General features: G+C 40.3%; 1 protein-coding gene across 2 annotated transcripts in view; it reads left to right on the top strand.

The window, feature by feature from the left end:
- Positions 1–5,029: 5,029 nt before the first annotated feature.
- Kdm3a (lysine demethylase 3A) overlaps positions 5,030–25,036 on the top strand; it is a 41,265-nt gene continuing 21,258 nt past the window's right edge. The window contains exons 1-9 of one of the 2 annotated variants that reach the window (XM_027429526.2): positions 5,030–5,167; positions 5,734–5,949; positions 12,746–12,901; positions 14,093–14,203; positions 17,224–17,326; positions 17,882–18,006; positions 18,234–18,306; positions 18,404–18,486; positions 24,285–24,448. In XM_027429526.2, the coding sequence (XP_027285327.1) occupies positions 5,764–5,949; positions 12,746–12,901; positions 14,093–14,203; positions 17,224–17,326; positions 17,882–18,006; positions 18,234–18,306; positions 18,404–18,486; positions 24,285–24,448 (1,001 nt within the window). In that variant the 5' untranslated portion in view covers positions 5,030–5,167; positions 5,734–5,763. Of the gene's footprint in view, positions 5,168–5,733; positions 5,950–12,745; positions 12,902–14,092; positions 14,204–17,223; positions 17,327–17,881; positions 18,007–18,233; positions 18,307–18,403; positions 18,487–23,742; positions 23,893–24,284; positions 24,449–25,036 lie in introns of those variants that run through there. The other variant, XM_027429527.2, reaches the window with a different exon arrangement.

The raw sequence follows: 25,036 nt of genomic DNA, 5'->3' as shown, positions 1-25,036 counted from the left end.
ATCTAATGGTTATTCAGTCCCCTGAGCTGGGTGTATCAGCTGGTTTAATGTATACGCTAGAATCCCAAAGTAGTAGGCAAATTCCAATGACAGTGAAGGGATGGATATGCTGGCAAGGTGAGGGCAAGCAGGTTTATTGCATTGTCCTTAGACAGGCTTCTAGCAGAGGTGTGGCCCAGACTGAAGGTGTGCCTTCCTGCCTCTAGGTCTTTAGTCCCAGCACTTGAGAGACAGGGGCAGGCAGATCTCTGAATTCAAGGCCAGCCTGGTCTACAGAGAGAGTTCCAAGACAGCCAGGACTACAAAGAAAGAAACCCTGCCTTGAAAACGGAAAAGAAAAAAAAAGTCAAAAGCCTGTATCTTCCAGCTTCAAGATCCAAATCACAAGTGTGCCCTTGATTTCTGGATAGTTCACTCTAGATATAGGGAGGCTGACAACCAAAAATAGCCATCATGGTCCTCTTGCCCCTTTAGGCCATTGTTAATGGGCCCTGTGTTTGCAAGCCTTGGGTATGTCTCATTCATTGTTCTGTGGCTCTTCATACCAGCTCTCAGTCAGGAAATGGTCCTTTTCTCCACTCACTTCAGGTGTCTTACTTCAGCATATTGATCTGGACACATAAAGGCCCAGGAGGGCAGCTCAGTTGGTAAAGTGCTTGCCTTGAAGGCAATAAGTCCTGAGTTTAATGCCAAGAGTCCATGTAAACATGCCAAGAGCAGTCTGGCAAGGTGGCCTAGCAAGTAAAGGCACTTGCTGCCAGGCCTGAATACCCACGGTTGATCCCTGGATCCATATGGTGGAAGGAGAGAACTAATTACCACAAGTTCTCCTCTGATCGCCACAGGAACACACTTACAAAAGAAATAGGTAATTAAAAAAATTAAAATGCCAGGTGTGGTGACACCACTTGTAATGTCCTGACTCCATTGCTGTGCATTTGCCACAGAGTGAATGTGGGCAGCCAGAGGCCAACTTTCATTATGCTGGTTCTGGGGCTAGAACTCAGGTCCTCAGGATTGGTGACTATCACCTTTGTCCACTGATCTATCTTGCCAGTCATAGTTTAACAGATGGCCTATTAAGTGTACTTTTTAAAATTTTGCTTTTCGAGACAGGGTCTCTCTGTGCAGCCCTGGCTGTCCTGGAACTTACTCTGTAGACTAGGCTGGCCTTGAACTCATAGTGATCCATCCATCTCTGCCTCCCAAGTGCTGGAATTAAAGGCACTTCTTATTTTATACTCAAAAGAATATAAAATTATGGATAACCAATTTATAAAAACCCATACATGCAGAGATATTCATAGTAACACTATTGGTAATACCAAATGGCAGAAACAACCCAAACACCTATCATCTAATTAGTGAATAAACAAAATGTGTCCTAGCCACACAGTGGATTATAATTAAGACTATAAAAAATTATAAATGTGCAATATGGTCAGACCTTTAAAATATTCTGCTAAGTGCGAGAACCCAGACACACATATTACATGATTTTGTTTATATAAAATTATCAGGCTATGGCATTCTATAGAGACAAAAACTAAGCTAATGGCTGCTAGGCTGAGAATAATGACTGTTTATTATGCACAAAATTCCTTTTGGGGATAATGCAGGTGTTCTAGATGTAGACAGTGGTGTTGGTTGCACTTATTCATTTAATTACAGGGAAAAACTAAATACAAAAAAAATCAGACTATAAATAATGCTAATTATCATTGACCAGTACTGTCAACTCTGGTACGTGCCTTCACACACCAATAACCAGTATTACAAATTTTAATATAATGGACCAAATAAAGTACTTTTGTGTATGTAATATTAAGTAGTGAATGTGAAATGCAGTACTTTTTCTCAAAGTGCTTTGGTAATCTATTGGTAAATTTAGAATTTTTCATTCCTTTTCAAGTAAGTACTCTGAAACTTTCCAATATATAAACCACATTCCACTTATTCTATTTTCCATGTTTTGTTGTTTATTTTTTAGAATCATAGGTAACCCACACCAACCTTGAACCCCTATTCACCCGAGGCTAGTCATGCATTCCTAATTCTCCTGCCTCCATTTTCCAAGTGCTGGAATTATGGCTGGTTCCTTTATTAATGTTATTTACTCACTTTCTAATTGAAGCACATTTAGATTATTTCCATTTTTCTTCCCACATTCACTGATGACCACTAAAATTATTTATTTTTATTTTGCCCTATCTTCCAGTCCATACCTGCTAAGTGGCTTCCCAGGATACACACACACACACACACACACACACACACACACACACACACACACACACACACACACACACACACACACCTTGGTTTCTAGGATGCTCATAAAAGTTTTAAGCTCATGAACATTCAATTTAGTTTTAATAGTCTAGCTTTCTAGGCAGCTCTGACTAACAGGCATGAGATGGAAAATAAGAGAAATATGGGAATGAATATTATCAAAATGAATTACCTATGAAAATGTCCAAATGACTTTGGGAGCCCAATCTCTATGGAGGGATACTATTTCAGCCCAGATACATGGAGGAGGGACTAGGCCCTTCCCAAAATTATATGACAGACTTTGATGATTCCTCTTAGAAGGCCTCACTATCCTTGGGGAGTGGGTGGGGTGGGTTGGGGGAGGTTGGGGAGGGGTATGGGAGGATGGGAGGGAGAGGGAGGGGGAATGATTTGTAAAATAAGATTGTTTCTAAATAAAAAACTATTAACAAAGAAAATGTCAAAATGAAGTTCATTATTTTATAAAATGATTATGTTAACATCAACAAACATGTTTTCCAATAACTCTAGTAAATAAAAGAATCTATGTTTGTAGGTACAGTGTGTCAGCTTTCTTTTGTACTTTTTTTGGTTCAGATTAGGAAATAGGACTTTGTAATTGATAAAGTATACTGGGTATCTTCCCAACTTTTCTTGAGTCCCAGAGTCATGAATAAAACAAAAATGTTTGTGTTTTAGTGGAATTTATGCCTCTTGTTTTTAAATTTTAAGGTGCTTCTTTTTGAGATAGGTGGATTTATAGCATTTATGATTACCAGTCATCAAAATTTTCTAGTAGTTTAGTACAATTAACTTTAGTTCTTATTTTTAGTCAGAATTGTTCAATAATACATATTATTTGATAGACCCAATCCTTTATAAGAATAAAATCCTTTCTCTTTTTAAGTCTGTTTGTTTTTCAAGACAGGGTTTCTCTCTGTAGTGGCTGTCCTAGAACTGGCTTTGTAGACCAGGCTGACCTTGGACTCAGAGATCTGCTTGCCAGTACCTTCAGAGTGGGAGAATTAAAGGCCTGTACCACCACACCTCTTTTTAGGCTTTTACTATAACTACTCATATACAACAATATTTGGGTGAGTGATATACTATATAAACAATGGTAATCCTATAAGGTTTCTGTGACATGTATGCATCTGCAAGCATACTGTGTTATCTCTGTGATGAAATCCCTTAACAGCCTTTTCTCAGAATATAGCTCTTATCAAATGAAGTATAAGTGTACAGAGATGCTAGCATAGTTTTCTTCGGATTGCCTTCTGATAAAAATTTACCATAATTGTTTCAAGCTTCTTATGCTGCAGTTTTCTTTGTACAAGGAACTTACTTAGCCTTTAACGGCTGAGACATCTCTCCAGCCCAGAACTTACTTTTTATAATACTAAATACCTTTCCATACGTATGAATAAAATTAACCCATTTATATTTATTGTAAATAGAAATGGACTTATTCCAGACATTTTATCTTTATCATACTTTCTTCTTCTTTCTTTTGTTTTTCTTGTTCCCATATCTGCCTTTTGTTGAAGCGGACAGGTTTCTTCCTTCCATTTCCCACCTTTTAATGGTCTGCATATTATACATTCAACTTAGTTAATTTTTCAGTATTCAAGCTTTAACTTTCTAATGTCATGTTCTCAGGCCAAGCATATTTCAAAATGAACATTTGGTACTAATTTCCGTTGTATATTCACTCATTCCTTAATACATTTTTTGAACTTTTATCTGATGTCCCATTTTCACTATTGTCAAACAGGCAATTTCCAGTCTTTTTATGTTAAGGACTGCTAAATATGATGCTGGGTCAGGCACCAGGCTTCATTAAGAAGTGTTCCATCGTTCATTGCAATTCTTCATTCAACCAATAATCTTCTGGTACAAACCACATAGCCATCTTTTCTCTCTTTTGTCCTTCAAAGTCACCTTCTCTTCCATTGTTACCTTGGTCATCAACTCCACCTTCTTTTTCAGTTTCTTCGTCAAGTCTCAGAGCCCCTTATACCCACTTCACGTTAAGGAAACGCGCGGCACACCGCAGCTGGCGGATCGCTCGCCCCTAGAGTGCACGACATCGTTTTCCATTTACTCTTTCTTCGCTCATCCTTCAAAATGGCGGACCTAGACAGTCACGACCCGCACCACGTGCGCCTGCGCCTCCAGCGGCCATTTCACCCATCAGCCCAAGCTCCAGAGCCCGCCCCTCCCGGCGCCTGCGCACCAGCCTCCGGAGCCGAGTCGCTCCTCCCCCTAACTGCGTACGCCTGAAACCGCACGTCCCTGTACCGTCCCTCCCCCGCAGGCTGTGTCCCGCCCCCGCCCCTTTCCCGTGAGATTCTTCCGCCTCTTGGAAGGTCCGTCTTCGGTCGACATCCTACGCGCTTCACGCGTAGCCCAATCGGCACGCACGGTCCTGGGTCTCCCCATTCAGTCTTATCTGCGAGCCCGTGCGGTTTTCCGTCTGGCTTCAAAGTCGATAACCGATTCGGCCGGACTTTTTTGCGTAGCGCGAGGCAACAAATGGAAGAATGGAGCAGCGGCGGAGGGATCTTCCGCCTGCGTTCTGCGCGCTCTAATGGGGGGTCGGCTTCGAGTCGGGGGGGGCGGGGGAAAGGGAGGAGGCAGCCAAGGAATTGTTTTTTTTTCCTCGCCCCGCCCTCTTCAGAATAGCCAATAGGAGCGGACGGTCTCTTTAGCTGCCCCGCCCGGCCCCCGCGGTTCAGCCAATAAACGGCGGCAGCGGCTCCGAGGGGGCGGGCCCGGGAGGCTGTGCGTGTCTTGTGAGAGAGAGCTCTTGAACCAAGTCAGAGCTGGAGTCGGCTGGGCGGCTGGGCTCTGTTGCCGCCGTCGCGGGTGACTCAGGGAGGCGGGAGGCGGGGTAAGCGCGCCGCGGGCCTCGGCTGCGGGAGGCCGGGGGAGAAGGGTGAAGGGCCCGCGCGGGCGCTCGCCGCGTCGCCTGGGTTCGCGGCGCAGGCCGGGCGGGGGTGCGCCCGAGTCGGCGGCCCGGAAGCGGGGGCGGGGGGCGCGGCAAGTGTCGAGTCGCGAGCTAGTCCACGGCGGCTCCGAGGCCGCCCGGGGCGGGGACCGGCCGCTGGGACGGTCCCTCTGCTCTGGGGGAGCCTTTTCTTTGCTGGGGCGAGGGGACGGACACTTAGGAAAAAGCTCTGGCGCTGCGGCTCAGCCCTCCCTTCTCTCCCTCGGCGTCCAGCTTTGAAAGGTTTGGAAAAAGCGAAAGTTGGTAGGGCGAGAGGGTCACGCGGCACTCGGGCCGGTGTTTGCGGCGGGGGAGGACAGGAGGGGGGTGGGGAGGCGCGGGCGGCAGCTTGGGGTGCGGGGTCCACCCGCGGGGGTGTCACTCCACCGGTCCCCGTCGGCGCTTCGGCTCTTCGGGCCGCCTCCGACCGCGGCCGCCCCCATCGCATTTTGTTTTTGTGCCTTTTGCAGGGAGGAGCCCTTCCTGCTGGCGTGGAAACCATGGTGCTCACGCTGGGAGAAAGTTGGCCAGTATTGGTGGGGAAGCGATTCCTTAGCCTGTCCGCAGCCGAAGGCAGCGACGGCGCCCACGACAGCTGGGACTTGGAGCGAGTCGCAGAGTGGCCCTGGCTGTCGGGGACCATTCGAGCTGTTTCCCACACTGACGTTACCAAGAAAGATCTGAAGGTAAAAAACAAACAAAACAAAACACCCCCTCCTCCCCAACAAACAAAAAACCCATCTCCTGGGGCTGGGCAGTCAGACGGTTTTCAGTTACCTTGGTAACGCGGCAGTCAAACTCCCCTCCCTCCCTTTTCTGAAATGGGCCACTAGAAAGTTGGCATGTGATCTAAAGGTGCAGAATCTAGACCTTGAAAGTCTTTGAAATGTGTAGCGTCAAGGTGTGTTTGGCCTAGAGCTCCAGCTGCCTGAGATTAATAATGGGTTTAGGATTGTTCAGACATGCTTCATTAATGCAGGCGCTGGGTCCCACTAGGACTGTCTGATTATGCCCCCAACGGGAGTAGTATTGTTTATTAGTAATAGGTTAGAGAAGTGGATGACATTTGAAATCATTAATTATCGAGTGCTTTGAAAATAGACTATTTGAGGTGCGGGTGTTGTTCTTTATTTCTTCACTCAACTTTTTGAACTTTACAGCTTGGAAATGAAGTATGAATGTAGAGGGAGGAGCTTAGTTCTGTACGAGTGGGTATTTGCTGGTGTGTGATTAGTGAGGCAGGAGTGAGTTCCTGATGTCAGTGAAGCTGGGTTGGTATGGATAGGACCATATATGGAGGCCTTGGGTGGAGCTGTCCCATACAGGGTGTTTGGGAGGAATGCCTTCAGAAATACTACATGTGGGTGTTTGGGAGGAAGGAGAGAAAGGGAACTGGTGTGACCAGTGAACATACTTTTAATGCGAATGACATTGGAAGCTTTTTCAGTTCCATCTTTTGAAAGGATGAATTCTACTCTCTGATACAAGTATTGGTGTGAAAAGATAGTCTGGAAATAAGCAGTGAGGAAACCATTGTGCCATCAAAGACTCCCTTGTGCAAAAACATCTGAGGAAAGATTCTTAACAAAGACTCCAAAGTGGTAATAAAGGAAGTTTGTCAGGACAGAAGACATTTCTACCCTGAGTAATATACATGCTTTGGGATCTATGCTTCCTTGTGTTTTTACCCTTTTCTTGAAAACTACTCAAAGGAAGCAAGTTTTAGCCATTGTCAGTTGAATGCTGATTTCTGAAACCCTTCATTTGAATACAGACTTGACAGTGCATGCCTATACTATTATGAGTCTTCAGAGGATCATTGGAAAAGGATATTTGGTTATGTATTGACACTTTTCACCAAGTGCCTTGTATTCATCTGCAAGGGAAGAGTGACCACTGGACATTCAGTCACATTCCAAGCATCCTTGTGATCACTAACAGCTACTCTTTTTTGATCATTATAGCAGTACTTTGGGCTACTAAGTATTGTTGATACCATTTTACAGATGGTGATCTTGTGCCTAGGGAACACTAAGTTCATTAGCTTTCGGGCCTTATACCTAGGAATTAGCGTAGTCTGTATTCTCACTTAGGAAGTTTTCCTCCAGAGGCTTCCCCATTACCATCATGCTGCCTGATGAGAGTGGCACCATGCTGCCACAGTGGTGCTGCTCCTATATGCTCGGTGAAGTGTAGCTTTTCTTCCCTCCCACTCATGCTACCAAACCCGGTTTTAGAGATAGTGAGTTGTGTGGGGATGACCAGGCTATTTTCTTAGGCCAATAACCTTTCTACATAGAATGGCCTGTGTACCAGATTTCAGTCATGCTTGTAGTGTTTTCATCTGCCAAGTTGAAAACATTCTAGTACATTTGTTTGATCTAACCTAAATGGGAGCAATATCTCAACTTTATAGTCTTTAGTTCTTAGGAAGATGACAGGAGCCTAGGTATTTCCTTCTAGGATTAAGGACCTGTAAAAGGTCCTTAGTATGTGTTTTCTTGGCCATATCCCCTCCTGCCCCTGAGGTGATAGCTTCACTTTCAGACAAGTCTTTGATCCAGGCTGGCATAATTAGCTACTAAATGGCCGTGGCAGTATTTGAATCCATGTTTGCGAGTGCGCATTCTGGGGTTTCAGTTCAAGAAAATTTGTTATTGATGGACTTTGCCTTACTGAGAAATTTTTATAACCCAGACCTTGTGTGTGGTGCAAATCTGCTTTCTTTTCCCAAGTATTTATCACTAAGTTCTCTAGTTGAGTAGCAAAAGTTATTAAAAGTTTAGGGGGCATGTTGTGTTTAACAAAAATGTTGTCTTAAAGCTCTAGAACCAAGTTGTGCTTAGTGAGATTAAAGCCAGAACAAAGTAATTAAGACCATGTTTACATTAAGGGTTTAGGGCGTATCTTTTGGTGGTTGAGTGACTAGGCTAAATACAAGGGAATTTCAAATTGACTGCAACTGTCCATTTGCTATTAGTACAAATACTAGCCTTTCTAGACTTGCAGTTGGATGAAGGATAATAAGGTGAAGGGTGCTTAACATTGTTTCACCGAGAAAAAGACTTTGTAACAGTGATTTTAAAGGATAGAAAAGCAATGTATGGGCCCAGTGGTGGGCGGTGGTGGCATTCACCTTTAATCCCAGCACTCAGGAGGCCTAGGCAGGTGGATCTCTGTGAATTTAGGCCAGCCTGGTCTACAGAGCTAGTTCCAGGACAGCCTCCAAAGCCACAGAGAAACCCTGACTCGAACCCCCACCCCCACCCCCACCCCGGAAAAAAAAAAAGAAAAGAAATGCAGTGTATGTAGTAGTGGATTCTGAAGAAGTTAGTCACTAATTTTCAAATGGTTATTATGTGACAAGTGCCATTTTGAATCCTTATAAGTATTCTATTTGGTAAGATAGGATTTTTTAAAATGTAGTTTTAAAGAAGTTAAATAGCTTGCTCACTCTTGTGCATACCTCAGATAGTGGCTTTAATTTTCAGCTAGAATGAGGTTAGTATACTTCATTTTACATGCTTTTTTGTGTCTAACACCTCGACCTCTGCTTGACAGTGTGTGTTCAAATACTTTGATGAATAAATGAAGGACTTAAAGACCATTTCTTTTGTTATGGGGAAACATAGAAATCATTTGCTGATGAGGCAGTGGCCATTTCCTAGTTTTAAGACTTATTTTATCTTACCCTACTGTTTCTACTAAAGGGTAAAGGGAAGGCCCTCTACCCCCACCTTGCCTGTGTAGGTGTGTAGCTTCCTTTAAATCTGCTGTTTCTTGAGTTTTCTGTCCCCTCCTTTGGCTGTCTTTAGCAAATAAGTAGTCTTTATTTCCTGTAGATACCATTTCTTACTATTGTCAGCAGTTGGATGCTTTGATGTCTAGTCTTTGTCCTTCTGTGCCCCTGGAATTAGAAAATTATGGATTCCACTGCCATTGAAGCTTTGTAAAATTAGAAACTCTTAGCACAGTGCAATAAACACTGTTTACTTCTTAAAATTGAATGTTAGGTTTTATGATTTTCAGGTATCACTGCACACATGTGCATGCACACACACTGAATTGTGTGCTTTGTAGAGCTAGGCATAGAGTCGATGTATAATGAAAACTCTGTACTAACCATGCCATCTTACTTGGGAACATTATTGGTAGGTTTAGAGAATAGCTTGATCAGATGTAACATTACTCCATGTAGCATAAAGACTCCACTGTTAGGGGGAAAATTAGCTTGAAATGGTTTGAACTATCCAACATCTGATCAAGATTTGATAGACTAATAGTTACCACTTATAAATACTCTATTAAAAGAGAAGCAAATTTGGAAAGTATAGGTAGTGAACCATAGTTAATTAAGCATAAGTAATATCTCTTTGTACACCCATGGAAAGAACACAGTGGGAACCAGGTAGATTGATCAGCTCATACACTTGACTTTATTACTTTGTCATACAGTTACTGTAGTTGTCTTTGAATATGAGTATCTTCTGATAGAAATATTGGTAGGTGAACATCTTGAGAGGAGTGTCCTTAATTTTGATAATTTGAGACAAGTCTTATGTACTTTATATCTGAGAAAGACCTTGAATTGCTGATCTCCCTGTTTTGTATCACTGTGCCTGACTTAACTCAGGTATGCTAGGCAAGCGTCCACCTCTGAACTGTAACCCTGGCTTCTAAAAGACATGCATGGTTTTGATAGGAAACTAAAAATGTTGAGGAATGTACCTAGTATTGGATTACAGTATGTATTTTGTACAAGTCATCTTGTTTAAAGCCAAAGCTAATATGAATTTTAGCCAAGCACAGGCTAATACTTGAAAGTCACCATTGATGTGTCCAACCTTTGGCATGTGCCTCCAGATGGCTGTAAATGCAGTTCGACAAAAAATTGTGAAATAAGATATTAGAGTTTTTTGTTTTTTGTTTTTAAGTGTGATTGTGTGGTTTGGGGAGTTAAACTTGGTAGATCATGATGGTATCATTTTGCAGTGTTAAAACTTGGACAGTTTTCAGTAGCTAAGCTTTTTTTCCCCTCTGAGTACCTCAAATTTGAGAGAATTCTTATTTGATTTTTTTTTTTTTTTTTAATTAGGTTGTCTTAAGCTCCAAATAGTGATTGGACAATAATTGTAATGTTAAGCTTTAGGAAGCCACTTAGTATCTTAAAAAAATCCTTCACCTATTCCTTGTGAATATCACATTGCAGACTCTTTCCTAGTCCTAACATGTGGTCTAGCAGTGAGAGTTATCATGAAGTCTTAAGCTGGACAGAGTGGCACATAACTTTAATCCCGTCACTTTGAGGCAGAGGCAGACAGATCTTTTGAGTTTAAGGCTAGCCGGATCTGTACAATTGATATATAGGTCAGCTAGATCTATATAAGACTCTGTCTCAAAAAAAAAAAAAAAGAAAGAAAGAAAATAAAACAGAAAAACTTGATAATTATTTTTAAATCTAAATTCAGTGAGAGGTAGATGTTACTATTTTTTATCTTGAAGCTAATAAAATAAGATTCAAAGGATTACATTTAACCAGTGTGTTTCTGTGTTTTGAGTGTATGTGTGTGTTGTATGGTAGAGACCAGAGGTTGATGCTGAGTGTCTTGCTTATTTTCTACCTAACTCTTTGAGTTAGGGGAACTTGCTGATCCCCATCTCCTGTTCCCAGCACTGGCGTGACAGGTACATGCTTCTGTGCTCAGTTTTCTGTGGATTCTAGGAGTATGAAATGGGGTCCTTATGCTGTAAGACTTAGGTGGAGTTCTGGTTAGTTAGTTTCCTTTGTTTTCTTATGTTGATTTTGTTCATGTAAAACCACTTTAATAAAGCTCCAGAGCTGGGATTCAAGTGCAGATCTCTAATTCTGTACTTTTGCTTATGGTTATCCCCTTTATTCCGTATTTCTGCTACTGGAAAAAAACTGTCACTGGAAGCTGAGTGAGGCTTAAGGCTGATGAACAGAGAGTCTCTGGCTAGAAAACAGGAGCATGGCAGTCTTTGGACATGAAGCTTCTATTAAAAGTTGTATGCCATTGTTTGGGTGCTGGGAACCAAACCTAAATCCTCTTAACTGCTTAGTTAGCCATCTCTGCCCACAGCCTCAGTGGTTTTTAAAAAGGTATTGTATAGACTAGGAAAGTTTAGGATGGCAGTTAACAGTATTGAACAGGAAACTTGCTACCTTTTAAATAGATAAGAGAAACAAGATAAGAGCCAGTTCAGAGGGAAATTGTTGATTTGTTCATTTTAATAATTTGGTTAATGATTAGAAATAGTGTGCTGGGGATACATGATGGTATGCAGAAGCAGATACAGACTTTGACCCGTAGACTTCCTGTATCAGTCTTCCACAAATAGCAGCTGTGCATGAGAGTTAGGAAGAATAGGTAGATATTTTCATTTTGTCTGCTACAGGAGGTGTTGACTCTGGTAAGGGAAAGCTCTTCAAGGAAAGAATTCTCTAGCTTCTAGCAGAATTTTGAAGGAAGCAAATGAGCTAGTAGTCTCACTGCTGAGGAGAAATGAGCAGACTCCATAGATAAAAATTTGATTAATCCTTGAAACTCAAAATGAGAGGCTGGTTTGGAGGAGGAAGAATTTTAAATAAAAACAATTGATTCTTCTGCATTGGATATAAGTGATTTTATTGAAATTTGTTGAGAAGATTAAGTATCTAGAATTAAACGACATAGAGAAATTTGGGGTGTTTTTGGCAGATGCATATAATTTAAGATTTTGTGATCAGTTCCTGATTCAGGCTGCTAACAAGAGACTTGCTTTGGGGTTGTGTGTTGTTTTGTTTTGCTTGTATGTTTTGTTTTGTCACAATTTTCATATAAGGCTGTATGGGCTGTGGCTGTAGCTGGGCAATGGAGCATTTGCCTGGGTTCTTTCTCAGCACTGGAAATCTGACAACAGCAAATCTTTAGAGATATGTCCTTATTTCTTTATGGAATGAAGAAATTAATTTTAGGCCTCTAACTCTGAGGTAAATTCCCCGGATTACTTGGGAGGAATGTTGAAGAGAGGTTATAATATATATTAGGCTTTGTACTAAGTTCTTCTGGTACTGGGGAACTGTAACAGTGGATTATAGTGGTGGAAGAGTCATTTTAAACATGCTTTTAATGTTAACAGAGTTACAATGCAGTGTAATAAGTATTTTGGGTTTCAAGTTTCTCATAGCTAACCAAAGAACATACTCTTAATTAGCATATGTAAAACCCTTCTTTTGGGGGTTTCTTTGAGGTCTAGGATTTGCAGAGGTCATCTTGAGGGCACAGATCCTAAGTGCTCTAGACTTTTGTATCCTGGGAACTAGAGCTTGGACCATGTGTGATTATCTCTGATTATCTATCATTCATATTGTAGGCTGTGAGACAGAGATAGCATCCCCAGTAGAAACATCATGCATTCAAGTAAAATAACAAGAGCGTAAAACTTCAGCACTTATAATTGAGTTTGCTTTATTGTGTTTAGGTATGTGTGGAATTTGATGGGGAGTCTTGGAGGAAGAGAAGATGGATAGATGTCTACAGCCTTCTGAGGAGAGCATTTTTAGTAGAGCATAACTTGGTTCTGGCGGAGCGAAAGTCACCTGAAATTCCTGAGCGAGTTACTCAGTGGCCTGCAATAGTGAGTAAATCTTGTGTTTCATTGAACTGACAAATAGAAAACATTTAGTCCATTTTGGATGAAACAAGGGAAATATAATAATTCCCCTTTGACCTTCAGGGAAACACTCATGTCAGGTGTGTGACAAGGTAGAAGAACACTGAGGATCTTCTGTCTACCCTGGTGGGAGCTTTGTGGCAGGTCCCATGACTTTGGTTTTTTGTTTGTTTTTTGAGGAAGGGTTTCTCTGTGGCTTTGGAAGGCTGTCCTGGAACTTAGAAGGAAGTAGATGTGCATTCACACAGATCCTTTGGTTTGGCCAGATGGTTAGCACTTGAAGGAAATTGGAGTGTGCTGCTGACTTAAGAAAGTATGGCAAGTGCATTCTAACAAGCAGTGTTGATTGGACTCAGTGGGCATTAATGGGGAGGACCTGATCGGGGAAGAATGGGAAGAGGGAGCTCAGAATATGATGGGGCTCGAAAGCTTCTGTAAACTCATAGGCATTGCTTTACCCACATTGTAAATATGGAGCAAAAGTGATCCAGCCAGGTGTGGTGGCACATACCTTTAATCCTAGCACTTGGGAGGGAGAGGCCAGCTTGCTCTACAGAAAAGGTTTCAGGACAGCCAAAGCTGTTAAACAGAGAACCCTGCCTTGAAAAAACAAACAACAACAAAAAAGTGGTGCTTGGGTCTGGAGACGACAAGCCAGATTTTATGGGATACAAGCTACAGCTTGAAGCAGGGAGAGTCAACAAATGGAGTAGTGGGAAACTGCCAGGCTGTGCAGGGTGCTAGTAAAAGTTTGTATTTTGTCTCCAATTGCAAGGCCACTGTTTGAGCAATACAAGGCTGTGGTTGTATTTCTCCCTTTGTATTTTTTTCCAGCTGTTAAGAATTTTCTAAAAATAACCCCTGTTTCTCAGAAAAACATATGTACACTTTTTTTCCCACATAAGTTTTTGGGAAATCATGGATCTGTAGACCTGTATGTTAATAATTCCCAAATGTGTATCTGGTTTAAATTACTGGATTTAAATAAATGATGTAATCTGGTGGCAGCACAAATGTTAGGAAATCCTTGCAGTAAATAAAAACTTAATGGTTTTGTCTCATTTTTCATGTGTGGAAAATTGCCAGTGCCTATTTCCAGAATTATGTTGATAGCAGTTACAGTGGCATAACAGTTTTGTTCTGTTTTGTCTTTAGATGTACAGATCTCTAGTAGACAAAGCTGGCTTGGGATCCATAACTTCTGTTCGGTTCCTTGGAGATCAACAAAGTGTATTTGTTTCCAAAGACCTTTTGAAGCCTATACAGGTAAACCATAGGAACAGTATTTAACATACAAATAGAAGTTCTTCTAATGTGAGAAGTAAAATACTCTTGTTCATTGCCCTTGTGCAGATGCCTAGTAGGGAAAGAACTTAACAAAAGTTAATTGTTGTGTAGCATCTCTTAGTGTTAGCCTGTGGGTTTGTGCTATCCCTTTGGAACTAAAATGACAACAGTATAACGTTGATGATGTGTTGTGTGGTATGGAAAAAGGCGGGCAACATGAAATTGATTTTTCAAAGTTACTATTTATATAGGTGTACATATATGTAGTCCTCATTCATGGGTCTCAGCTTGTGAGTTTGCCTATTTGCTCAAATGTATTTATAACCCCCATTGCTGCTTGTGGTACATGGTCTTGTGGAATCCCGCACAAAGCAATAATTTTTAGGTTTCTAAATGCCAGTCTCAGCTGAAGTCACATAGGGAGATTGTCTTCTGCCTTCTTCAGCTTTGATAGTGTGAAGAAATTTCATTGTGCATTTTTTTGTTGCATTTTTCCCCACCCTTTTTTTTTTTTTTTTTTGTAATTTCATTATTTTATGTGCACCTCAAAATGGTACAGTGCTGTCCAGTGCAAGAAAATAGTAAAGAAAGGTTACATTAGATACTAAGTTTTGTTGAGTCATGAGGTTCAGAGTTAATGGAACAGCAATATATAATATTAAGTGAGACATTTGTCTTTGAACAGATGTCACACACAATATAAAATTGTTGCATATTGATCAGCTGATGAAAATGTAAACTAGAGGTTCACAAAACCCCTGTATTTCTCCTCAGAGCAGTTGTTCTCTGTTCTCTAGTTCAGTGTTCTTGGCAATTTTGTAGTCAGTTCTCATTATCAGCAGTAGTACACAGTGCATGTGCAACGAGTTTGTAAAACTCTCAGATGTTCTTTACAACAATTAAGCTCTTGGATCTTGCTCATAGGTGATTGTTAAGAATTTGTTAGAAGGGAGGGATTGCCACCTTAAGAATAGTGTTTGCTTCATAATAACTAACATTCATCTTTTAGATAGCATTTTATTAAGCTTTACTAACCCCTCCCCCCTTTTCCACTTCTGCTTGGTGATTTGGAGCCTCAGTTTCTGTGTCATAACAGAGTTAATTAAACCTCTTCATTTGCTAACAGGCGGTTTGGAATCAATGGTCAACAGGATTGCTAGGCCTATATTGGAAAGCCTGGAATACTGGTTTTTCTCTCTACTTGTATCTCTCTTCCTTGTCCTGAAAAACAAGGCTGATAATGAACAGACTGCGTAGTGTTTTTTAAGTATTGACACGGTAACATGCTTGCTCCTGAGTTAGTTTCAGATGCAGGTTACTTGTGTGTTAGAGAGGCTCAAGGAGTTTTCCTGCTAAATGGAAGAATGGCTTGCTCATAAGTAATGATCAGGGAATTATCCATGTTTTACTGTGTGAGTAATAAGAGTAGTTTTTTCTTCTGGGCACTGTTTTGATTGTACTAGCTTTTCAGTGAAAGTCGAATTTAGTCCTGTTTCTTAAGACTGAAAAATCTAGATTGAGGTTTTTATTCTCAGGAAAAATGCACTGTGGGTTATCAGTGTGAATGTAATTACATAATGTTACTATCAACATAATTATTTGAAAGGGATATAATATGTTACTCTTGTTAAAGAATGGCTAAAGTTTGTTTTTTAGGGCATCATCTTTGTAGATAGGCATTTTTCTATAAAATTCTATGTTGGAGGCTGTGATTCCCCTGTGGTATGCTTGCTCTGAAGTAATGTAAATTGCACCTGAAAAATCCTTTGATATATGCAGAAGTTGGAATTGAAACTCTGTCTGCCTTGACAATTGGATATGATAATCTGTGAGTAAGAAAAGGGTATCTGAACCTACTGACACATTTGCTGGGTCCTAAAACCCTCCCTAGGCAGACTAGAGTTAGACTGCTTCATTGGAGAGCCCTTTGTCCTATCTTTGTTAATACATTGTAGTAGGAATTGGAGAATCATCCTAAATTTTTTTCTAAGTATTTATGGAGCTTCTAGGTTTCATCTGATGTTATCTGGCTAAATGAAGGGTTTTTTGTTTTTGTTTTTGTTTTTTTTTTTTCTAGCATGGTCTTTCACACTGATTCTAGTTGTTTCCAGTGGGAGACATGAGTGATCCATGCTTGGCTACCAAGTCACAATAAAACCTCAAGGTCTGCCATTGGAGGGTTCTCTGCTTAACAGCTTTTTTCTTTGCTCTGTTAGAAGTTGGGTTTGGCAGGCTATTCCTATTGACAGTTTCTGTATAAATTTATCATGACTGGGTATGCACACAAAACCAGGGAGCTATGGAATAGTGCCAAGAATGGAGCTATTGCCAAGAAGGAAGTGTCCCACAGTACAGGCTCACTCTGAAGTCTTAGGCTATTCATTCAGATTTTCTGTTTGTTCCTCCACCTTTTATAACAAGAGAAGTGCATTTAGAATGCTAGTTAGATTAAATGAGTTTATGTGAAATAAGTTGTTAGATAAAAACAGTAATTTCAATGAACTGGCAGTATGCATCTGTCTTGTGTATTTTATCGCCTTTCCCCTATCCTTAATAGGGTTTGGGATATAGAATATTTAGATTGATCAGTTTGATTTGTTTATTATTACCATAATCATACCATATGACTCCTTGTGTGTGGGTGCCCTTGGAGGTCTAAAGAGGGCACTGAGTACACTGGAGCCAGGAGCTAACCGGCACCTGACATGGGTGCTGGGAACCAAATGTGGGTGCTCTGAAGACCAGCAAGTGCTTTTAGCCCCTGATCCATCTTTCCAGCCCAACCCGTAGTTCATCTCACTTGGGTGATTTAACTTCTGTCTCCTCAATACTTGTGATTGGTAGTTTGTGACTTTTTGTCCTGTTCAGTTTACCAGAGTTGCAGTGGTTTGGTACAATCAAATGATTAACAGAAGCTGTCTTAACTAATCTGACTGAACCAATTGAAACATCCAACTCTTAACATTCATAAACAACTCTTGTGGTCTTTGATTTTACAGGACGTAAACAGTCTTCGGCTTTCCCTTACTGATAATCAGACAGTCAGTAAAGAATTTCAAGCTTTGATTGTAAAACATTTGGATGAAAGCCATCTTTTACAAGGTGTGTAGATATTCTGTTGTCGACAGTTCATGAGTTAGCCAATGATGGAACTATAAGAAGCTAGGATTTAAATGTTTCACTTACTAATTTTTTGATGTTGGAAATTGGAAATTTCTTTTTAATTCAAAAATTAAAAAATAAGTTTGTTACTTTATATGGTAATAGGTAACCAATGAATTTATTATGCTAAATAAATTTTGCGAGTACAGAGGCGGCTCTTATGAAACTGGCTATATTTTGACATAGATTTGCTGTATTTGGAGTTTTTGTTATATGAAGTTGATAAGACATTATTTGGTAATCTTCATCTTTCTGTTTACTGATAATAGTTTCTCACCCAGCTTCATAGCCATAATGTTTTGCTTTAGTTTTTTTGTGTTTTGGTTTCTTGTTTGTTTTGAGCCTTAACAGTTCTCTTGAGGGTTCCTGCATTAGATTATTCTAAAACTACAGGGGAGAACTCACTTTTGGTGGTCCCATGGAATACAGTAGTATAAATATGTTACTATTCTTAAGAGAGAGAATACAGTTGTTTTTCCTTCTTTTCTTTTTAAGGTGACAAGAACCTTGTTGGTTCAGAAGTAAAAATTTATAGCTTGGATCCATCTACTCAGTGGTTTTCAGCAACTGTTGTAAATGGAAACCCAACATCAAAAACTCTTCAAGTCAACTGTGAGGAGGTAAAAACAGTGATAATTGATGTCATCTTATACGGCAGGGTACTGTACAGAGCAGCTGTGATCTTGGTGCCAAACCTGATCTTTTATAAAATGTTAGAATTACATTATAATCTCTATAAAAAGAAGTTTATTTGTATAGTGTCCTATTGCTGTGTTAGTTGAGTTCATTTCCAAGTATTGTTCTCAACATTTAAAAAATTTCCAGTGTATTTGTTTTATTTTTTAAGATTCCAGCACTGAAAATTGTCGACCCTGCACTGATTCATGTTGAAGTTGTACACGATAACTTTGTGACATGTGGTAAGATACATTGATTAAAACCGTTGTTCCTCCTCTTTCTTTCTCCTCACAGTAGGAGAAAGCAGGAATCTTACTTACCCACTCTTCTATATTGTAGGTAATTCTACAAGAGCTGTAAAACGCAAGTCTTCTGAGAATAATGGAAGTTTGGTTTCTAAACAAGCAAAATCTTGCTCTGAGGTAACGGATTTATTTTTTGTCACTGTGAAACTTTAACTTGAACATTGCATGGCTAGTCTTTAATAGTGATGTAGCAACTTGTTCTGCTCTTCTGTGCTGTCTTATGTGCTGCTATTTTAAGTTCCAGATCTTGGCCATAATTTCTGTACTCAAGCAGATGGAGATAATATAAATTTCTGGTTCACTTTTTTGGGGGTCTAAAAGTTTCATTTTTTAGTTATTTGGTGAAAATTCTCACTATGTAACAATTTATCATTGGAGGTGTTTCTGAAGATAATGGAATTGTATGGTTAAGTTGGAAACATGCCTGGCATGAGAGAAAGGGAAGAACCTTAGGACTGTGAGAAGGTTGTCTGTTGAAATAGGACACTCAGCCTCATGATAATGATGACTCCATTGGTCATTTGTGATTAAGTATATGGATGAATTACCCTTTTAGAATAAATAGCTGATTAATTTTCGCTCAGAAAAACTGGCTTTTATGGATGCCTTGTGAGTTTAGTTGCTTTATTTAATTCTATTCTGAAATAATATTTGGGGCTGTTTATCCTTTTGTCTTTAGGACCTGTTACAGGGCTAATAAATTTTACTGTTTAGGGATCCAAATGAACATGTGTTAATGAACAATTTCTCACATTATGATGCTCCAGGTGAGAGTTTAGAATTCTAAAAGTGACTAGAATGATACTAAGCAGACACTTGAATATTTGGGGGGAAAGGCAAGGAAAAGTAGAATGGATAGTGAGTCAGTGAATGAATCTAGCTAGGGTTCTGGATCAAGTGCAGAATAGATTGTAGGATCACGTAGAACCAAAGCAGGAACTGTGCTACAGAAACCCAGGAGACTAGTTTGGGAGTCTAATGGCCATGCCTGTATCTTTTGTCTGTTAAGACAATAAAAACTTTGATGCTTTGCCCAAACGTTCCTGAATCAAGGTGATAAAAGCCTTTTGTCTTCCTTGCAAATGTCTGGGCTTGAACCTCTTTGGTGGAGGTTTACATTGTTCAGGAAAGAATGAAGTGGTTGTTGTAGAAATTAATATTATTTTCATTTAATTTCAAGTATGCCCATCCAGGAAACCACTAAGATGGTGTGTTAACTATGTTAGATATCTAGTCTTGGAGACTAAAGGGTATTTGGACTTCCCTTCTTGAGGAGCTAGTTATCTAGAAAGAAAGAAAGACTCCCAGAGGTGCTTCTAAGCTCAAAGGGCATGTCCTGAGCAAGAGTTGTGCAGGCAACTCTCAGAGTTTGCTTAAGGGGAAGTATTTCATTATGGCCAGAGGACAAGAGGCATGAGGAAGAAAGGAAGCACCTTAGTTTGGTCTTGAATGTATGATGTATTTTGGGAGGAAGTGACAATGGAAACATGGGTGCTGGTAATGTTGTTTGTACTAACTACTGTAAATGTGCATCAACAGAGATGTAACCTAAGAGGATAGTGTTATTGATCTGGTGGAAGACCAGGTGTTAGGGCTGAGGAAGTAGGGGAATACCTGATATAGTATACTGAACAAGTTGAATGTTTGCATCATGGAACACAGCAGTTCTAGCTTACAAAGTTCAAGTGATGTGGTCAGTTGATCACGGATAGTACTGTGTAGTTTCTCAGTATAGGAAGGGTCTGAGCTGGTTAGAGATCCTTATTCTAGAAGGAAGTGGGTAGTAAGACTTTTAGAAGTATTAGGGGACTCTAAAGAGAAAATGATTGTGTTGCATCCAAGGGTAAAGCTCAGAGAGGATCTTGCCAAGTCATTCAGGGTTGTGAGAAGCTGAGTAAGAATAGATATAGGCCTGTCAGTTTTTGACTTGGGAGCATTGTTAATAGCCTCTGATGGAAGTGAGGAAAGGCCAGTTGGCTAGATGTCACTTGTCATGGAGCATGCATCAGCTTAAGTAATCAGAAGTGTGGTGAGAATGAGAACTGTAGGTGGAGAAGGGGTCAAGGAATGGGAACAGTGTACCTTGTTTCAATCCAAACATCAAACTGAGATGCTGACAGAAGTGGGGTCTGTAGAGACCTCCCAGGGTATGTCAGTTCTTCAGAGTGTGGGAAGGGCAATTCAACCAAGTAAACTTACGTTTCAGGCACTTGTAAAATGTGCTGATACATAGAAATCCTCTGCCTGACTCCCACTGGTAGGGAAGGAAGCCTGATTTGACTTTGAGCATGTCTGTACTATCTATTCATGCTTAATAAGTTTGTGTGCTCTTGAACTGATTGTTGGGTATAGTAGAGACTATTTAAAAAATTGACTCTGAATTTTGGCCTGGAGATATAGTTCGTTAACCTACACACGGAAAATGAAAAACGACATTCCGTTATTTTAAAGACGTCAGTTTTTATCAGACAAAGTGGTATACTTCTTTTGTCCCAGTTACTAGAAGTTTGAGGTGGGAGGATCACTTGAGTCTGGTTTATAGTGTGGTATGCTCATTGGATGTCCACTTTAAGTTTGTCATCAATTTGGATGACCTTCTGGGAGCAGGAGGCTAACAGAAAAATGTCAACTTTAATTCTTCGAGTCATGCCATTCTAAAGGAAGTTGGAAGTAGTAGGTTTTTACCTCTGTACTGGAAGCTTTTGGAGTCTGGCACTGTTACTTTAAAATTTATGGTTAGTTTAGAAAAGTGTAGTGTATAGTATAGTATAGCCATTCCTCTGGGCTCCTTCCTCTTGCCCTTTTATGTGTCACAGAGGCCTGGTGTTAGAATGTCTCTTTTGAAACTAAAAGATTACTCTCCTGTATCTTCATTGATTCCTTATGACTATTTTCCCATATCAGTGTTCTTTAATATTCTGAGTGATTTTTATAATTGAGAACGTTTTGGAAACACTGGCCTGACCTAGCTTTCAGGAGAGCTGAAAAGGTAAAGAAACAGAAAGCAGGCAGTTACTGTAAATGTAAGTGACAGGTGAGTACAGTAACACTTGGCACCATTTTCCCGAATAGATTGCACTGGCCAGGTTTACTTCTAGGGAGGCCTTTGGAAGACAGGAGTTTGGGATTAGGTAGGTGAGACATTTTGGCTGTGGTGTGGTAAAGATAAACATGTTCGCCAGTGATAGCTGGCTCCTTGAAGGTCTTCTCTGCCTAGCAGACTATTCCTCAGAGTTGTGACGCTGCTTGGTTAATTGGGAGAGTCTGCTGAGGAGTGCAAGCCAGCAGTGACTTTTTTAGAATACTGTCGTACACTCAATTATATTATCTCCGTCTGCTGGCAGGGAGGAACTATTGCCATGACTGGTATAGAAGACCTTCAGGGAAAACTCTTCAGGTAAGAAGAAACTTTGACCTTTGTCAAGTCAGAGGCCAGTGCAGAAGTATGTGTGTGAAGATGGGTTTGGGGATCAGGAGTGTCCTGTCCCTGTCGAGTTGAGTCTTAGGCAGGGTATGGAGAGGCATTCTTCAGATTCTTAAAGAAAGAGCAGTCTCAGTTAACGCTGATTCTGTCACCCGGTGACATAATCAAGAACATTTGTATAAGATCTTATTGCTTTAAGAGCTTATCTCTAAAATTGATTTTTTCCTGTGTGCCAAGCACTATAGTAAATGTTAACCATCACTGTATACATGGGAACAATGGCTAAGAAGTGTCAGAAGCTTAGTTTCAAACCAAGGTCTGACACCAGATTCCAGTGATTTTACCCATTGTGCTACTGTTGTTACTTCTCCCCAAGTCCTTTCCTTGATGTGGTGAATCAATCACCTTTGTAAAAACAGCAGGCTACTCCCCTTTTCCTTCATTGTATCTCTCCTTCCAACAAATATTTACTGAGTACTATGTGGGAGATACTGATCTACTATGGTGAACATCACTACTGCCTATCTTTTCAGGCAGCTTCTAACACTTCCTATAGCTACTTAAGAACATGAAGTGCTACTGTGTTTGTCACCCATCTATTCATGCATATATTATCATTCCACCAGTGTTAGCTGGTCATCTGCCTTTATGTCTGGCTTGATGAATTCAGACAGGATGAAGGAGTGGGCCTCAGTATGCATTGTGCAACAGCTAAGGAGAAGATATTTTCCCAGTGTAACAGATGCTATGGAAAAGGAAATGGAACTGTGATAGCTGAGGAGTGGCTACTAGAACACTCTTGCAGTGACTAGCCTGAGATTCTGAGGAGTGGCATGTTAGCCAGTTTAAGGGTAGGAAGATGGGAGTAGCCAGCCACTGAACACTGTAGGCAGCAGGAATAGCAAGTACAAAGCCCAGACTCGAGAAAACTTAGGATGAGTGTTGGAAGAGAGTCGTGATGTGGGCAGGGGCAGAGTTCAGTGAGAGGGAGTGACAGTTGGCAGGAGACTGAACTGCACAGGGTTTTTGTAGGCAGTGGGGAGATATTCTTACTTGATGAATGCTTTATAAAGGTTAGTCTATGATGGCATAGATCTGGGTGGAAGCATGAGGATTAGGATTAGCAAGAATAAATGGAAAGATTCAATAGATATTTTGAAAATGGAGGCATGATTTATTGATTGGATGTGGAAAATGAGGAAGGTAGTTTCTTGATTTAGATTGATGGATATTGTACAGAGTAAAAATATATCCTACAGTTTACAATCTAAATTTTTAAGTATGTTGTTTTTGGAGTGTAATTTGAGAAGTGTTAGTATCAACTCTAGATGTATCCAAAGAAAAGGAGGTGGCAGGTGAAAAATGCTTGATAGAAGTGAACCTTGAATAAGCGTTTCTAATGATGTGATAATTCAGCTTTTGGAGACTCATGATTTTATAAGTGATTATCAAAACAATGTCAAAACTTTGAAAATTTTTTTATTTCTGTTTTTTCTTTAATTCTGTAGTAGTCTTTTCATGATTCATGAGTAGACAGCATTTAACATGTTGGCAATTGTCATGTTTTAAAAACTTGAGGAAAGTTGTGCGTCATAGTTTAGATGTTATTAGATGAAGAACTGATGACTTTAGGTTTGGATTTGGTAAATAGAGGTCATGGTATATGACATAACTGAGAAAGGCCTAGGACTGATATATGTATAGATGGAATACATTAAAAAACTGGTAATACTGACTGCATAGTCCACCATACAAAAATTGTCTGGAGTTTATATGATGTCGAGTTGTTGTTTTTTTCTCATGGTAGGAAATTCTATTTCTGTAGCTAATATAAGATGTGGATCTCTAATATTTTTATTTTTACAAAGGTAAAATTACATGGAAAGGGAAGGGGGAAAGATATCCCAGCTTTTTCCCATAGGCCAGTCATGACTTAATATTTTTTGCAGCTTGGGGTGACCTTTGTGACTTGATGAGCCACATAAGAGCAAGAATCGTGTCCTCAATCTTTATTGCATTGCCAAGGCTTATCGTGGTACCCAGTAGGTTCCATTGCCTACAAGAGTCCTATGTGGTCTGGTCTCCTGCCAATCTACGCAGTAAGTGCGTGGTGGGCACTCAAGTCATGTCCAGATGATTGCATGTAAAGCAGCTGTCATTGAAGCTGTCACTTAAAAGTTCACCTCTATGCATTGCATTAATAGAGCAATTGCCACATCTCTGTTCCTTATACAGTGGCAGGGTTCTGAAAAAGATCAGCTTGTAATCTTGTAGGATCACTTAAATTTTGTGAAAAACTGGAGTGATTTGTTTACAGCTATCAGATAAAAGTTCTTGGTGTTTGATTTATCACTTGTTTATTATGCTGGTCTTTATTGGCAATGGTTTTGTGCTTGCTTAGTATTAAACAACGGAAATTATCTTTAATTTTATTAACATTATTTCCCACTAGGGATTTTGATTTAATGTCTTTTGGTTTGGTATCTTTTAGGCCTCTCCCAGTGTGTGCCCTGTACAGTCTGTTCCCACAACAGTTTTTAAGGAGATCCTGCTTGGCTGTACTGCAGCAACTCCTTCTAGCAAGGACCCAAGACAGCAAAATACTCCCCAGGCAGCCAACTCTCCACCAAACATTGGAGCAAGACTTCCTCAAGGGTGAGTAGTGCTTTGTTCAGTGTGTTCAGTCACAGAAATAAATCATTTTCTTAGTGGTTTATTGTTTCTGTCTCTGACTGTTGGGGAGAGGGGGCTTTATTGGAGCTCCTCATCGGGGGTCTTCAGAGATAGAAGTATATAGGAGGTACCCAGAACAGTATAGGAGACATGGTCCAGCAATTAAGAGCACTTTCTGCTCTTGCAGAAGACCTGGGATTTATTCCTAGCACCATGTTTAGAACCATCCATAACTTCAGCTCCAGGAGATCCAATGCCCTCTTTCTGGCCTCGGGGGACACAGGTGATGCATATACATGCATTCAGACAAAACACACATAAAATGAATAAGTCTAATAAAAATAATACATTGAATAAATGAATAAATAAAAACATTTTTTAAAATAGTGAATAATTTCCACATACAAACAAGTAATCAGCTTGTCCTGTTGCTGTGGGTCCTGGCCACTCTTGGTGGCTTGTTAGTCATAGCAGAGCAAGAGTTTCATGCTGGTGGTGGTATACAGTAGTTAAATTTACATTTTGTATTTGAGGGAATTTCCGATGTTTCTAATATTCATACATACTTTA

Source organism: Cricetulus griseus, chromosome 8 (assembly GCF_003668045.3).
Source record: "Cricetulus griseus strain 17A/GY chromosome 8, alternate assembly CriGri-PICRH-1.0, whole genome shotgun sequence".
Lineage (NCBI taxonomy): Eukaryota > Metazoa > Chordata > Mammalia > Rodentia > Cricetidae > Cricetulus > Cricetulus griseus.
The sequence above is the reverse complement of the archived record's forward strand: the minus strand, read 5'-3'. Positions and strand labels throughout refer to the sequence as shown.